The 14,800-nt window shown below is 38.9% G+C and overlaps 1 protein-coding gene and 1 pseudogene across 1 annotated transcript in view; both read right to left on the bottom strand.

Annotated features, from left to right (window-relative positions):
- LOC129523572 (phosphatidylinositol 3,4,5-trisphosphate 3-phosphatase TPTE2-like) overlaps positions 1-14,800 on the bottom strand; it is an 80,071-nt gene that overhangs the window by 42,528 nt on the left and 22,743 nt on the right. The window contains 5 exon segments of the mRNA XM_055364155.2: positions 4,837-4,901; positions 5,635-5,698; positions 5,845-5,944; positions 7,610-7,729; positions 14,272-14,433. Of these exon segments, the coding sequence (XP_055220130.2) occupies positions 4,837-4,901; positions 5,635-5,698; positions 5,845-5,944; positions 7,610-7,729; positions 14,272-14,433 (511 nt within the window).
- LOC129527330 (uncharacterized) lies at positions 7,196-7,292 on the bottom strand (annotated as a pseudogene).

Below are 14,800 nucleotides of genomic sequence, written 5' to 3'. Positions count from 1 at the left end.
GCCCCTCCCACCAGGAGCTCCATTTCAGGGAGAGATCAAAGCTCTGTCCATAGAACCGTTGCTGCAGTGGTTAAAGCCCCCACAGGGATTCCTGCCCAGTGAGGAGGAATGGATTGGGGTCCTGCTTAAAGAAGCAGTCTGGTCATGATCTGGCAAGCCAGCTGTGCTGTGTTGTGGGGAACTCTTCCTTGTCCAGATTGTCTGTATTCTCCATAGCTGGCAGGCTGGAGTGGCTGAGTCTATGAACCACAGTGATGCTGGCTGCCTCTCCCCACCTCCCCGGGAACTCAGACCCAGCTGAGGTGGATTCCAACCTGCTGCTGTTGGCAGGCTAGGATTCCAAGCCAGTGGGTCTTAACTTGTGAGGTGCCATGGAAATGGGGCCTGCAGAATGATGCTGCCTGGCTCCCTGGATTCAGCCCCCTTCCCAGAGATACATATGGACAGATTTCCCACTGTGCTGAAGATCCCAGGCTACAGTGTGTAAAACTCCTGGGTTTCTGTGTGTGCCTGAGCAGCTGATGTGCCCAGACTCCATACAGGTCTGTGTATCAGACCCACAGCCCTGGTGGCATGGGCTCACAAGGGGATCTCTTGATCCATGGCTTGCAAAGATCCATGAGAGAAGCATGGTTTCCTGGGCAGGACTGCACACTCACTGCTTCCCTTGGCTGGGAGTCGGGTTTCCTTTGGCTCCATGCCGCCCCCGGCTGGGCCATCGCACCCTCTGCCTGCTTGTCTTCATTCTCCATCGGTCGACCTGTTCATCCAGTCAGTCCCAATGTGAGAACCTGGTTATCTCAGTTGAAGGTGCTGAATTCCCTCGCCCCTTTTCATTCCTTTTTGTGAGCGCTGCAGACTGCAGCTGCTTCTAATTGGCCATCTTGCATCACTCTAAACATTTCTTTTTTAGCCCTAGTTCTTAATTCCTATAGCTCTTGGTTTATCACCAGTTTCTTGATAAAATAATCCATCCACGTTCTCTAGTCATGGGATGATGACTCAGGCCAGGGATCCAGGACATTTTCTGGGAAGTAGCTGAACTTGCAGACCTGTCCTGTTCAGAACTGAGCTAACAAACTGCAGAGAGGTACTCCTTCCACCTCTCGGCAACTGATGCCAGCCCTCGATAGTTATATTTTTATTGAGGTATAATAAGTATTGTAAATTATATAAAATTAAACAATGATCCTTTCAGCTGGCATTTCACAGTAAACAGCATTATATGTTTGAAATTAATTTAGTCATCCACAGAGCCTAAAGCCATATGCCCTGACTATAATTTAGGATCTCAACCTAAGAATACACATTTTGGGTTATAGCATCCCCATCTTTCTTCCCTATGGTAGACTATCAAAAACTGCCACAATTCTTTATAGTTCCTTCCATCAAGAGTTGGAGTTTATTTTCTACTCCTTGAATCCAGACTGGTAGTGTAATTTGCATTGTCCAATAAAATGGGGTAGAAGTAATATATAATTTTGAGCCTGGGCCTGAAGAGGATTTGCATTGTTTTGTTGCCGCTCCTGGGACTCTTGCCTCTGCCATCATGTGAACAGGCCTGAAGTAGCCTACTGGAGAATGAGAGACCACATGGGGCCATTCAGCCAAGTCAAGTAATTTTCTTTTCTTTCATTTAAAAAATCTGTTTCCTTCATTCTTTAAAAATATTTTTAATTGACACATAATACTTGTTCATATTTATGAGGTAGAGAGGGATATCTCAATACTTGCATACAATGTGTAATGATCAAATCAGGATAGTCAGCATATCTATCACCTCAAATATTTATCATTCTTTGTGTTGGGAACACTCAACATCCTCTCTATTTAAAAATATACAATAAATTATTGTTAACTGTAGTCACCCTACAGCACTAAGAACACCAGAACTTTTTCCTATCTGTAAGCTTAAATCTCATATTTCTTTGTTGATTTTCTGTCTAGATGATCTGTCCAGTGGTAAGAGTGGGGTGTTAAAGGCCCCAACTGTTACTGCATTGGAGTCTATCTTTCCCTTTAGACCTAAAAATATTTGCCTTGTTTATCTGAGTGCTCTAGTGTTGGGTACATATATATTTACAATTATTATATCTTATTGCTAAGTTGATCTCTTTATTATTATAAAATGACCTTCTTTGTCTCTTCATACAGTTTGACTTAAAGTCTGTTTTTATCTGATAAATATGGCTACCTCTGCTCGCTTTTGATTTCTGTTTGCCAGGAATATTTTCTTCTATCCCTTCACTTCCAGTCTGTATGAACCTTTACAGGTGAAGTTAGTTTCTTGTAGGCAGCATACAGTTGGGTCTTTTTTTTTTTTTTTTTTTTTTAAATCTTGGCAGCCAACTCTATATCTTCTAATTGGGAATTTGATCTGTTTACATTACATTCAAGGTTACTATTAATAGATGAGGCTTTATCCTGTCATTTTGTTCATTTTTTTCTGGTTGTTTTGTATATCCTTTGTTCTTTTCTTCACCTATTTTTTTTTAATCTTTGTGGTTTGGTCATTTTCTGTAGCAACAAAGTTTGATTCCTTTCTCTTTCTCATGTGTATATCTGCACTACCAGTGAGTTTTATACTTTTGTGTGTTTTGACAACAGTAATCATCCTCTTGCTTCCAGATGTAGAACCACCTTAAGCAGTCCTTGAAAGGTCAGTCTAGTGGGAATGAATTCCTTCAGTTTTTGCTTGTCTAGGAAATACTTTATTTCTCCCTCATTTCTAGGGGATAGCTCTACTAGGTATAGTATTCTTGGTTGACAGTTTTTTTTTTTCCTTCAGTACTTTGAATATATCATCCCATCTTATTGTCTACTGACCTGTAAAGTTTCCACTGGGAAATCCACTGTTAATCAAATGGAGTTTCTCTTATATGTGACTTGATGCTTTTTTCTTGCTGTTTTTAACATTTCCTTTCTTTTTTTTAATTTTTTTGGATACAATCTTGCTCTGTCACCCAGGCTGTAGTGCAGTGGTGTGATCTTGGCCCACTGCAACCTCCACCTCCTGGGTTTAAGCAATTCTCGTGATTTAGCCTCCCAAGTAACTGGAACTACAGGTTCACGCCACCACACCTAGCTATTTTTTTTTGTATTATTTGTAGAAATGTGGTTTCTTCATGTTGGCCATGCTCGCCTTGAACTCCTGGCCTCAAGTGATCCACCCTCCTCAGCCTCCCAAAGTGCTGGGATTACAGGTGTGAGCCACTGCACCTGACGAATATTCCCTCTTTTTGACTTTTGACAGTTTGACTACTATGCACCTCAGAGAAGATCTTTTTGGGTTGAATCTATTTGAGAACCTTCGAGCTTCCTAGATTTTGGCCATATCTCTCTCATGTCTGTTTTTAAAGCTCTTGATTGTATTTTTTTTTTTCAGACAGGGTATCACTCTGCCACCCAGGCTGGAGTGCAGTGGCACAATCTTGGCTCACTGCGACCTCTACCTCCTGGATTCAAGCAATTCTCATGTCTCAGCCTCCCAAGTAGCTTGGATGGCAAGCATGCACCACCAAACCCAACTAATTTTTGTATTTTTTAGAGACAGGATTTTGCCATGTTAATCAGGCTTGTCTTGAACTCCTGGCCTCAAGTGATCCACTGCCTTGGCCTCCCAAAGTGCTGGGATAACAGGTGTGAACCACTGCACCTGGACTCTTGATTGTATTTTTATTTTATTCCTTAAATTCTTCAGCTCCACAATCTCTGTCTGGTTTTTAATGACATATATATCCTTGTTGAATTTCCCATAAGATCATAAATTGTTTTTCTAATTTCATTGATTTGTCTATCTGTATTCTCTGTATCTCATAGTTTCCTTAAGATCATTATTCTGAATTCCTTCTTAGCCATTTGATATACTCTTTAAATTTAGGGTCTGTTAATGGGGAATTATTGTATTTCTTTGGAGGTGTAATGTTTCCTTGCTTTTCATGTTTCTTGTGGCCCTAAACTGATTTTTGCACATCTGGGGAAACTGTTGCCTCTTCCAATGTTAGGGAGCTTTCATAGAGAAATACTTTTTCCAATAGTTGTCTCCTATAGTGTTCATTGAGTAGGGTGCTTTGACTTTGGTTCTGGGTGGGTGCAGTAATATAGTCTTCAGGTGACTTTTTTGGCTGTAATCAGCATTCAGTGGTGTCTGTGACTGCCTCAGTGGCCTGATGGTGAGGGTTTGTGGAGACAGTGCTATGGCTTTTCTTGGTATGAGAGCCATCATTCAGATTAGTTCTCAGGCCTTAGGCATATGCATGCTAGCTGCAGTAGCTTTGCTAGCTGTGGGGTATTGCCAACAGCAGTGTAGGCACCAGGTAGGCCAGTCCTCAGTGCCTTAGAAGTGCATGCAGCATATGGTGGCTCTGCTGGTGAAGGGGGTGGGGCTATTGGCAGCAGTGGGTGCCAGATGCGATGGGCCTTGGGCCTCGGGGGGGTGCACGTAGCATGCAGTGGCTCTGTCAGTTGAGGGTAGCCAAGTCATTTTAGACTAGCCAGTCCTCAGATGACCCAGTAGCTGCCCAAAGATACATGAATGAACTTAGCTGAGACAGGAAATCCTTTCTGCAAGCACCTGAATTGGACAGTTAAGCCCATACCAAATTCACAAACCATAGTATCATGAGCCAGATAAATAGTTGCTGTTATAAGCCAGTAAGTTTTGGGGTGGTTTGTAACCACTGGCACAATTGTAACTGGTATCAATCCATTATGATTTTTTTACTTGAAAGAGTACATTTTTAAAAGAATACTGCCATATCTGGGTCAATATTAAACTTATGACTACACAGTCTACATTCACTGAGAAATGAGTATTTGTCAGATAAAGACCCTTACCTCAATTGGATTTCTATAGAAAGACTGCCTTCCAGAAGATGGAAATGACATAGCAATAATACGTTCTGAAAGTCAAAATCATCACTATTACAAACATTATTATAGATTTCATATAACACAAAAAAAATTAATTTATACATGATCAGACTCCATTTTCACAGAAAAAAACTTTTAAAATTGAGGTTGACAGAAAAGAGCTAATACTCAGGATAATCAAATAACATATTAAATTATCCAACACAATGACCATTAAACTGGCATGGAGTTCTTAAGTCTCCACTAGTTCTAACTGTATGCCATGTACTTATGATGGCCTCAGTCTGAAGTTCCCCCTGTTCTTAGAATTTATTTCTTATCTTAAATACCAGAGAAAATCCAAGATTTCTGGGCACCAGTGATGGTGGCAACTCCCAAGGTGCTTTGCAGCCCTCTGACTCAGAAAACCTGAGATCTACAAAACACTGACCTCATTCTCTGGGGTTCTAGGATGAGAAGAGGTCTCTGTGGGATCCTTGGGACTCAGAAATAACTACTAGAGGTTAATAAATTGAAACTCAAATGGAGTCAACTGAAAATCCATTCAAGTTCCTATGCTGCAACTGAGTAGTCCTGAATTGAGAAGACATGCAGATCTTCCATTGCCAGGGCTAAACCACAAATATGTCACACTATCACAGTGGCATATATTCTCATGAATAAAGAATATTTTGAATGAATGTGTCTTAGATGAGGCAAAAAAATACAATTACAAGAAAAAGTGAAGTAATACAAGTAAATCAACAGTTAAGTGTCACAAACCTGTAATGTAAGTGAGGTCTAGGTCAAATCCATCCCTTGTGTATCGCCTTTTGTTTTCTGAAACCTGAGAGTTTAAAAGCATCATTAGTTTGTGAAACATTCATCAACATAAAAATAAAAAACATTATACAGTATAGATATCAACTCTTGCCAATGGGTCCCAAAACACAAAATATTTTTCTGAATCATAAGCATGTTTTGCCCACTTACCAGCCTTCTCATCAGCTTTTCAAGTTGTCTTTTTTGATGAAGCAGATGAAAAATTCTTATCAGAATAATAAGTCGTAGAAGTCGAACTAAATGTGTCCATCTAACAATAAATTTAAAAGATCCATTTTTGCTTCAGAAACAGAATTTTATCAATATAAACTATGTCTAGAGCAGCAGTTGTTAACCAGAGGCAATTTTCCCTCCTCTCCCCAATTACCTACCTGGGGGATATTTGGCAATGTCTGGAGGCATTTAGGTTTTCACAACTTGCATGTGTGCATGTGTGTTTGTGTCTGTGTGTTACTTACATCTAGTGAATAGAGGCCAGGAATTTTGCTAAACACCCTACAATTAATATAACTGCTTACCACCCTCTTATGACAATGATCTGGCCCAAAATGTTGGTAATGCTGAGGCTGAGAAATTCTGGTCTAGAGAAATAGTGATACGATAGACTCTTAGCATTTGTAAATTTAATTTTGGGATTTAAGACTAGCATTTTCAATTTTTCCACATCAAAACAAATCGATTATTCTTGTTCATCTTTGTTATTCCCATGAGTAACAGATGTTCACTACACTACAGCTGCTAATGCACATCAGGCAGGCAACAGATTGAGATACTTCCAAAGTGTGCTAGCTGGTATCTCTCCTGCCATCAGAACCACCAAAGCAGAGAACTGATGGTCTGGACTAGTGCTTCTCTGATTTGGGCACACGTCAATAAGAGCCACCTGGAAAAGCTTGTTAAGCTGCAGATTGCTGGGTCCCAGAGATACTGATTCAGTGGGTCCAGGGTGGGGCCTAAGGTATTTTTCTTCTTATATTTCTAGCAAGCTGTCAAGTGATGCTGAGGTTTCTAGTCAGAGGACCACATTGGCTGAGGTTATTTTCAAATAACTCCAAAAGCCAATCACTTAACATGCTTTTAGTTGGGGCCTGAGCTGTAGTCCAGGGAAGCTAGGGTACAAAAAGAAATCAGCTATTTGACCCATGAACAAGCTTAGGAAGCCACCATCTACATCCCAGTATACATTTGCTCTTTCATTTTCCTCATTGTCACAGTAAAAAAAGAAAAAGAGTCACCAGGGCCTCATACACTCTTTAGTTTCCTAATCCCTAACAGTTCTAACTTTGCCTAAGCTTTCTTTGTTTCTACCACAACTATACTGCAAAACTCTACTATTGTGTTGCTACATGTGTCATCTCCTAGTTTCTGTTCTGTTTGCTATTTTTTAGAAACTCATGATTGAAATCACTCAAATTTTGCATATGCTCAAATAAATTCCCTCTTGGCTGTAGGAAAAATCCAGACAGAACATTACGTGTAAGGGATTTGTAGTTGAAGCACAGAGGGGAATTGTTTTCAATATAAGTTTTTTTGATATAGCAGATATTAAACTGATAAGAATATTATACTTGATCTTAGCCAAAAGGCCAAAAAATGATACAAATGGGAATTTGATGAGAACTTCAAAATGTAGAGAAGTTAAAGTTAGTACAAGAGTAAAAGTCCTTCTTTGGGTACTGCCATCTTCTTTATTCCATTAATGGTACTTAGCGTGTATACGCTTCACTGGTCCCTAAATATCACAATCTTTTAGTTTCAAAGTATGTGGGAATTTACCCAAACATTTCATTTTAAAGCAATGTATTTGGTATAGAGTGAGAACATTTGAAGTTGAAAAGATTATATAGAATAAAAGCCACAGAAAATGCTAAAATTAATGAAAAACTTTAAGAGAGGTAAGTCTTATGTTTCATACCTGGGAATATTCCTAAGCAACTTAATGTCAAAAAAAATGTAAATGACATCAACCAGCAGAGGAATCACAATAATGGCAGTATCTAAAATGTTAAATAAGTCAGAAAAATACTGCTGTCTCCTGTAATATAAAACAAAAAAAAAGTTCATTTCCCTCTGCAAGAAGAGATAGGAATATTTAAAGACCACAAACTATTGACTCATCCCCATTAAGAATTCTACTAGCATGAATTATTTAAAATGTATTTTCTAGAGTAGACTAAGGGAAAAACATAACATTCATGGGAAGTTTTCAAACAATAAAATTATATTCATCATTTGACATTTATATGTGACTAAAACACCAACATGGCAATTCAAACATAATAAGAGATATAACTAAATGTGTAATAATCACCCTTATTGTGGACAATGGGGTATCTATCCCCTCAAGCATTTATCATTCATGTTACAAACAATCCAATTACACTCTTTCAGTCATTTAAAAATATACAATCAAGTTATTGTTGGCTATGGTCAATCTGTTGTGCTATCAAATAGTAGGCATTACTCATTCTATTTTTTTGTACCCATTAGCCATCCCCACCTCCCCACCCCCAAGCCCCTACTACCATTCCCAGCCTCTGATGATCATCCTTCTACTCTCTAGGTCTATGAATTCAATTGCTTTTTTTTTTTTTTTTTAGAGCCCCATAATAAGTGAGAACATGTGATGTTTATCCTTCTGTGCCTGGCTTATTTCACTTAACAAACATAGTGATCTCTAGTTCCATCCATGTTGTTCCAAATGACAGGATCTCTTTTTTTTTTTTTTTTTTTTTGAGATGGAGTTTCACTCAGCTGCCCAGGCTGGAGTGCAATGGCGTGATCTCGGCTCACTGCAACCTCCACCTCCCAGGTTCAAGCGATTCTCCTGCCTCAGCCTCATGAGTAGCTGGGATTACAGGCGCCCGACACCACACCCAGCTAATTTTTGTATTTCTAGTAGAGATGGGGTTTCTCCATGTTGGTCAGGCTAGTCTCAAACTCCCAACTTCAGGTGATCTGCCCACCTCAGCCTCCCAAAGTGCTGGGATTACAGGCATGAGCCAGTGCACTTGGCCAGGATCTTATTGTTTTTTTATGGCTAAATAATACTCTCTTGTGTATATGTACTATATTTTCTTTATCCATTCACCTGTTGATGGACACTTAGGCTGCTTCCAAATCTTAGCCATTATGAACAGTGCTGCAACAAACAGGGAATGCAGATATCTCTTCTATATACTGATTTCCTTTCTTGTGGGTATCTACCCAGCAGTGGGATTGCTGGATCATATGGTAGTTCTATTTTTAGTTTTTTGAGGAACCTGCAAACTGTTCTCCAGTTGATTCTACTAATTTACATTTCCATGAACAGTGTATGAGGGTTCTCTTATCTTCACATCTTTGGCAGGATTTCTTATTGCCTGACTTTTGGATATAAACCATTTTAGCTGGGGTGAGATGATATCTCATGGTAGTTTTCTACACTGCGAATTTCTCTAATGATCAATGATGTTAAGCATCTCTTGATATGCCTGTTTACCATCTGTATGTTTTCTTCTGAGAAATGCCTATTCAAATCTTATGCTCATTTAAAAAATTAGATTAGATTTTTTCCTAGAGAGTTGTTTGAGCTCCTTACATATTCTGGTTATTAATCCCTTTTCAGATGGGTAGTTTGCAAATATTTTCTCCCATTCTGTGGGCTGTCTCTTCACTTTGCTAATTGTTTCTTCTGCTACGAAGCAGTTTTTTAACTTGATGTGATCCCATTTGCCCATTTTTGCTTTGGTTGCCTGTGCTTGTCAGGTATAGCCCAAGTAATTTTTGCTCAGACCAATGTCCTGGAGATTCTTCCCAATGTTCTCTTGTAGTATAGTAGTTTCATTGAGGTCTTAGATTTAAGTCTTTAATCCATGTTGATTTGATTTTTGTATACGGTGAGAGGTAGGGGTCTAGGTGCATTCTTCTGTATGTGTATATCCAGTTTTCCCAGAACCGTTTGTTGAAGAGACGTCTTTTGTTCAATGTATGTTCTTGGCACATTTATTAAAAATGAGTTCACTGTAAGTGTGTGTGGATTTGTTTCTGGGTTCTCTATTCTGTTCCAGTGGTCTATGTGTCTGTTTTTATGCCAGTGCCATGGTGTTGTGGTTATATAGTTCTGTAGTATAATTTGAAGTCAGGTAATGTGATTCCTCCAGCTTTGTTCTTTTTGCTTAGAATAGTTTTGGCTATTCTGGGTCTTCTGTGGCTCCATATAAATTTTAAGATTGTTTCTTCTATTTCTGTGAAGAATGTCATTGATATTTTGACAAGGAGTGCATTGAATCTGTAAATTGCTTTGGATAGTATGGACATTTTAACAATATTGATTCTCCCAATCCATGAAATGGAATCTCTTTCCATTTCTTGGTGTCCTCTTCGATTTCTTTCATCAGTGTTTTATCATTTTCATTATAAAGATCTTACACTTCTTTGGTTAGGTTAATTTCTAGGTATTTAATTTTATTTGTGGCTATTGCATATAGGACCACTTTTTAAATGTCCTTTCCAAATGGTTCACAGTTGACATATAGAAATGCTACTGATTTTTGTATATTGATTTTGTATCCTGCAACTTTACTGAATTTATCAGTTCTAATAGTTTTCTTTGTGGAGTCTTTAGTATTTTCCAAATAAAATGTATCATCTGCAAACACAAGGATAATTTTACTTCTTCCATCCCAATTTGGATTTCTTTTTTTATTCCCTTTCTTTCTCTTCTATAATGGCTCTAGCTAGGACTTCCGGTACTATGTTGAACAACAGTGGTAAAAGTGGGCATCCTCATTGTGTTCTAGATCACAGAGAAAAGCTTTTCATTTTTTCCCCATTCAGTACGGTACTGACTGTGGGTCTGTCATATATGGTTTTTATTATGTTTAGGAGTTTTATTTCTATACCCAGTTTTTTTAGGGTGTTTACTATGAAGGGATGTTGAATTTTATCAAATGCATTTTTGGCATCAACTGAAATGATCTTATGGTTTTTATCCTTTATTGTGTGGATATAATGTATCGCATTGATTGATTTGCAAATGTTGAACCATCCTTGCATCCCAGAGACACATCCCACTTGTCATGATGAATGATCTTTCCCATATATTGTTGAATTCAGTTTTCTAGTATCTTGTTGAGGCTTTTTGCATCAATATTTATCAGATATATTAGCATGTTTTTGGTTTTGGTTTTGGTTTTTGGGTTTTTTCATTTGTTTGTTTTATTTTTATTTTTATTTTTTTTGAGACTGAGTCTCACTCTGTCACCCAGGCTGGAGTGCAGTGGTGTGATCTCAGCTCACTGCAACCTCTGCCTCCCAGGTTCAAGTGATTCTCCTGCCTCGGCCTCATGAGTAGCTGAAATTACAGGTGCCCAGCACCACACCCAGCTAATTTTTGTATTTTTAGTACCGACGGGGTTTCACCATATTGGCCAGGCTGGTCTTGAACTCCTGACCTCCAGTAAACCACCCGCCTCTGCCTCCCAAAGTGCTGGGATTATAGAAGTGAGCCACCACTTCCAGCCTACATGTGTCTTTATGGGAGAAGAGTATTTCCTGTAGGCAACAGATCAATGGATCTTTTTATTTTATTTATTTATTTATTTATTTTTGAGATGGAGTCTTGCTCTGTCACCAGGCTGGAGTGCAGTGGCACCATCTCAGCTCACTGCAACCTCTGCCTCCCGGGTTCAAGTGATTCTCCTGCCTCAGCCTCCTGAGTAGCTGGGACTACAGGTGCGCATCACCACACCCTGCTAATTTTTGTATTTTTAGTAGAGACAGGGTTTCACCATGTTTGCCAGGATGGTCTCTAGCTCTTGACCTCATTATCTGCCTGCCTTGGCCTCCCAAACTGCTGGGATTACAGGCGTGAACCACCACACCTGGATGTGTCTTGTTCTTTCATCCATTCATCCACTCTGTCTTTTGATTGAAAAGTTTAGTCTGCTGACACTCAATGTTATTATTGATAAGTAAGGACTCACTCCTGCTATTTTGTTATTTGTTTTCTGGTTGTTTTGGGGTCTTCTCTTCCTTCTTTCCTTCCTGTCTTCCATTAGTGAAGGTAATTTTCTCTGGTGATATGATTTAGTTTCTTGTTTTTTATTTTTCATGTATCCATTGTTATGTTTTTTGGTTTGAGGTTACCATGAGGCTTGTAAATACTATCTTATAATCCATTATTTTAATCTTATAACAGTTTTCATAAACAAATAAGTAAAAAGGAAACTAATAAAAACCCTACAACTTAAATTTGTCTCGCTATTATTTAACTTTTTGTTATTTCTATTTATATCTTATTATACCATCTATGTCTTGAAAAGTTGTAGTTAATATTTTTGATTGGCTCATAGTTTAGTCTCTCTACTTAGAATAAGAGTAGTTTATACATCATAGTTACAATGTTATAACATTCTGCATTTTTCTGTATACCTACTATTACCAGTGAGTTTTATACCTTCAGGTTGTTACTTATTGCTCATTAATGTCCTTATCTTTCTGATTGAAATACTCCCTTTAGCATTTCTTCTAGGACAGGTCTGGTGTTGACAAAATCCCTCAGCTTTTGTGTGGAAAAGTCTTTATTTCCCCTTCACTTTGAAGGATATTTTCACTGGATACACTGTTCTAGGGTAAATGTTTTTTTCCTTCAGCACTTTCAATATGTCATGCCACTCTCTCCTGGCCTGAAACGTTTCTACTAAAGAGTCTGCTGCCAGATATATTGTAGCTCCATCGTATATTATTGGTTTCTTTTCTCTTGCTGCTTTTAAGATCCTTTCTTTATCCTTGATCTTTGGGACTGTGATTATTAAATTCCTTGAGGTAGTCTTGTTTGAGTTACATCTGCTCGGTGTTTTATAACTGTCTTGTACTTGGATATTGAAAGCTTTCTGTAGGTTTGGGACGTTCTGTTACTATCCCTTTGAATAAACTTTCTACACTCCCCACCTCCTCTTTAAGGCCAATACCACTTAGATTTGTCCTTTTGAGGCTATTTTCTAGATCCTGTAGGCATGCGTCATTGTTTTTTATTCTTTCCTTTGTCTCCTCTATGTATTTTGAAATAGCCTGTCTTCAAGCTCATTAATTCTTTCTTCTGGTTTATCAATTCTGCTATTAAAAGACTCTAATGCATTCTTTGGTGTGCCAATTACATTTTTTGGCTCCAGAATTTCCGCTTGATTCTTTTAAATTATTTCAATTTCTTTGTTAAACTTATCTAATAGAATTATGAATTCCTTCTCTGTCTTATCTTGAATTTCTTTGAGTTCCCTCAACACAGCTATTTTGATTTCTTTGTCTAAAAGGTCACATATATCTGTTTCTACAGGATTGGCCCCTGGTGTCTTATTTAGTTCATTTGGTGAGGTCATGTTTTCCTGGATAGTGTTGATGCTAGCAGATGTTCTTTGGTGTCTGGGCATTGAAGAGTTCGGTATTTATTGTAGTTTTCACTGTATTTATTGTAGTTTTCACTGTATTTATTGTAGTTTTCACTGTCAGGGCTTGTTTGTACCCATCTTTCTTGGGAAGGCTTTCCAGATATTTGAAAGAACTTGGATATTGTGATCTAAGCTCTATCTGCTCTAGGGGGCACCCCAAGCCTCCTAAACTCTGTGGTTCTTGCAGACTCATAGTGGAACTGCCTTAATGGTCTTGGACAAGATCCAGGATAATTCTCTGCATTACCAAAAGGAGACTCTTGTTTTCTTCCCTTACTTTCTCCCAAACAAAGAGTCTCTCTCTCTCTGTTCTGAGGCACCTAAAGCTTGGGGTTGAGTGACACAAGCACCCCTGTGGCCACCAATACTGTGACTGCATTGGGTCAGACCTGAGGCCAGCACAGCACTGGGTCTTGCCCAAGACCTGCTGTAACCACTCCTTAGCTATTGCAGAAGTTTGCTGAAGGCCCTGGGGCTCTACAGTCATCACATGGTAAAAACAGCCAGGCCTGTGTCCTTCCCTTCAGGATGGCAAGTTGTCCTAGCCTCCAGGTGGATCCAAAGGTGCTGTCTGGGAATCAGGGCCTAGATCAAAAACTTTAAAAGTCTACCTAGTGTTTTATTGTGCTACGGCTGAGCTGTCACTCAGACCACAAGATGCAGTCCCTCCCACTCTTTCCACCCCTGTCCAAAGGCAGAGGAGCATCAATCCATGGCCACCTCAAACACAGGCCATGGGGAGTACTGCCAGACTACCACCAATGTTCTCATAAGGCCCAAAGGCTCTTAAGTCAGTTTGTGGTGAATGCTCCTGTTAATTATTTTAAAATGCTTCTTTTTTTTTTTTTTTGAGATGGAGTCTCGCCCTGTCACCCAGGCTAGAGTGCAATGGCGTGATCTCAGCTCAGTGCAACTTCTGCCTCCCAGGTTCAAACAATTCTCCTGCCTCAGCCTCTCAAGCAGCTGGGATTACAGGCAACCACCACCACGCCCAGCTAATTTTTGTATTTTTAATAGAGACGGGGTTTCACCATGTTGGCCAGGATTGTCTTGAACTCCTGACCTTGGGATCCTCCCACCTCAGCCTCCCAAAGTGCTTCTTATAAAAGTACAAAATAGCTTAATGCATTATAAAAATAATCAAACTTACCCTTCTACAAATACTCGAAGAAGAACATCCATGAGAAAAAATAAGCCAATAGCTAGAGAAATAGAATGATACTCCAAAGGAATATAAAGTTTGCTGTCAGTGAAAATTAGGTCGGCAAGGAGGAGAGTGACATCCAGTAAGACCAGGAAAACTCCAAATATTCTAAAATAAATAAATAAATAAATAAATGCAAAGATAAAGGGGCGTTTGTCCTTATAGCTATACTATATTTAGGCCACTGATCGGGTACCAAAATGTTATTATTTAGTATTAAGTTGCCCAGTGGCAGAAAAACTGTAATGCCTTAGAATATCAGAAAAATCACTGTTTTCACCCAATAGAAGCAGTTCTTAATAAACAAAATTCTCACCAAACCACTTCACAAGATATTATCATGCCCTTTTACAGTAGACACATCAGACCAACACCTCAAGACAGAAAAGTAAAACTGAATTAAAATCACCTGTGTCTGTTTGCAAACTCTTCTAAAAATTTGAGAATTTCCTAAGAAGTTTATACCAATTTCTCA

The sequence above is a fragment of the Gorilla gorilla genome, chromosome 16 (genome assembly GCF_029281585.2).
Source record: "Gorilla gorilla gorilla isolate KB3781 chromosome 16, NHGRI_mGorGor1-v2.1_pri, whole genome shotgun sequence".
NCBI lineage: Eukaryota > Metazoa > Chordata > Mammalia > Primates > Hominidae > Gorilla > Gorilla gorilla.
The sequence above is the reverse complement of the archived record's forward strand: the minus strand, read 5'-3'. Positions and strand labels throughout refer to the sequence as shown.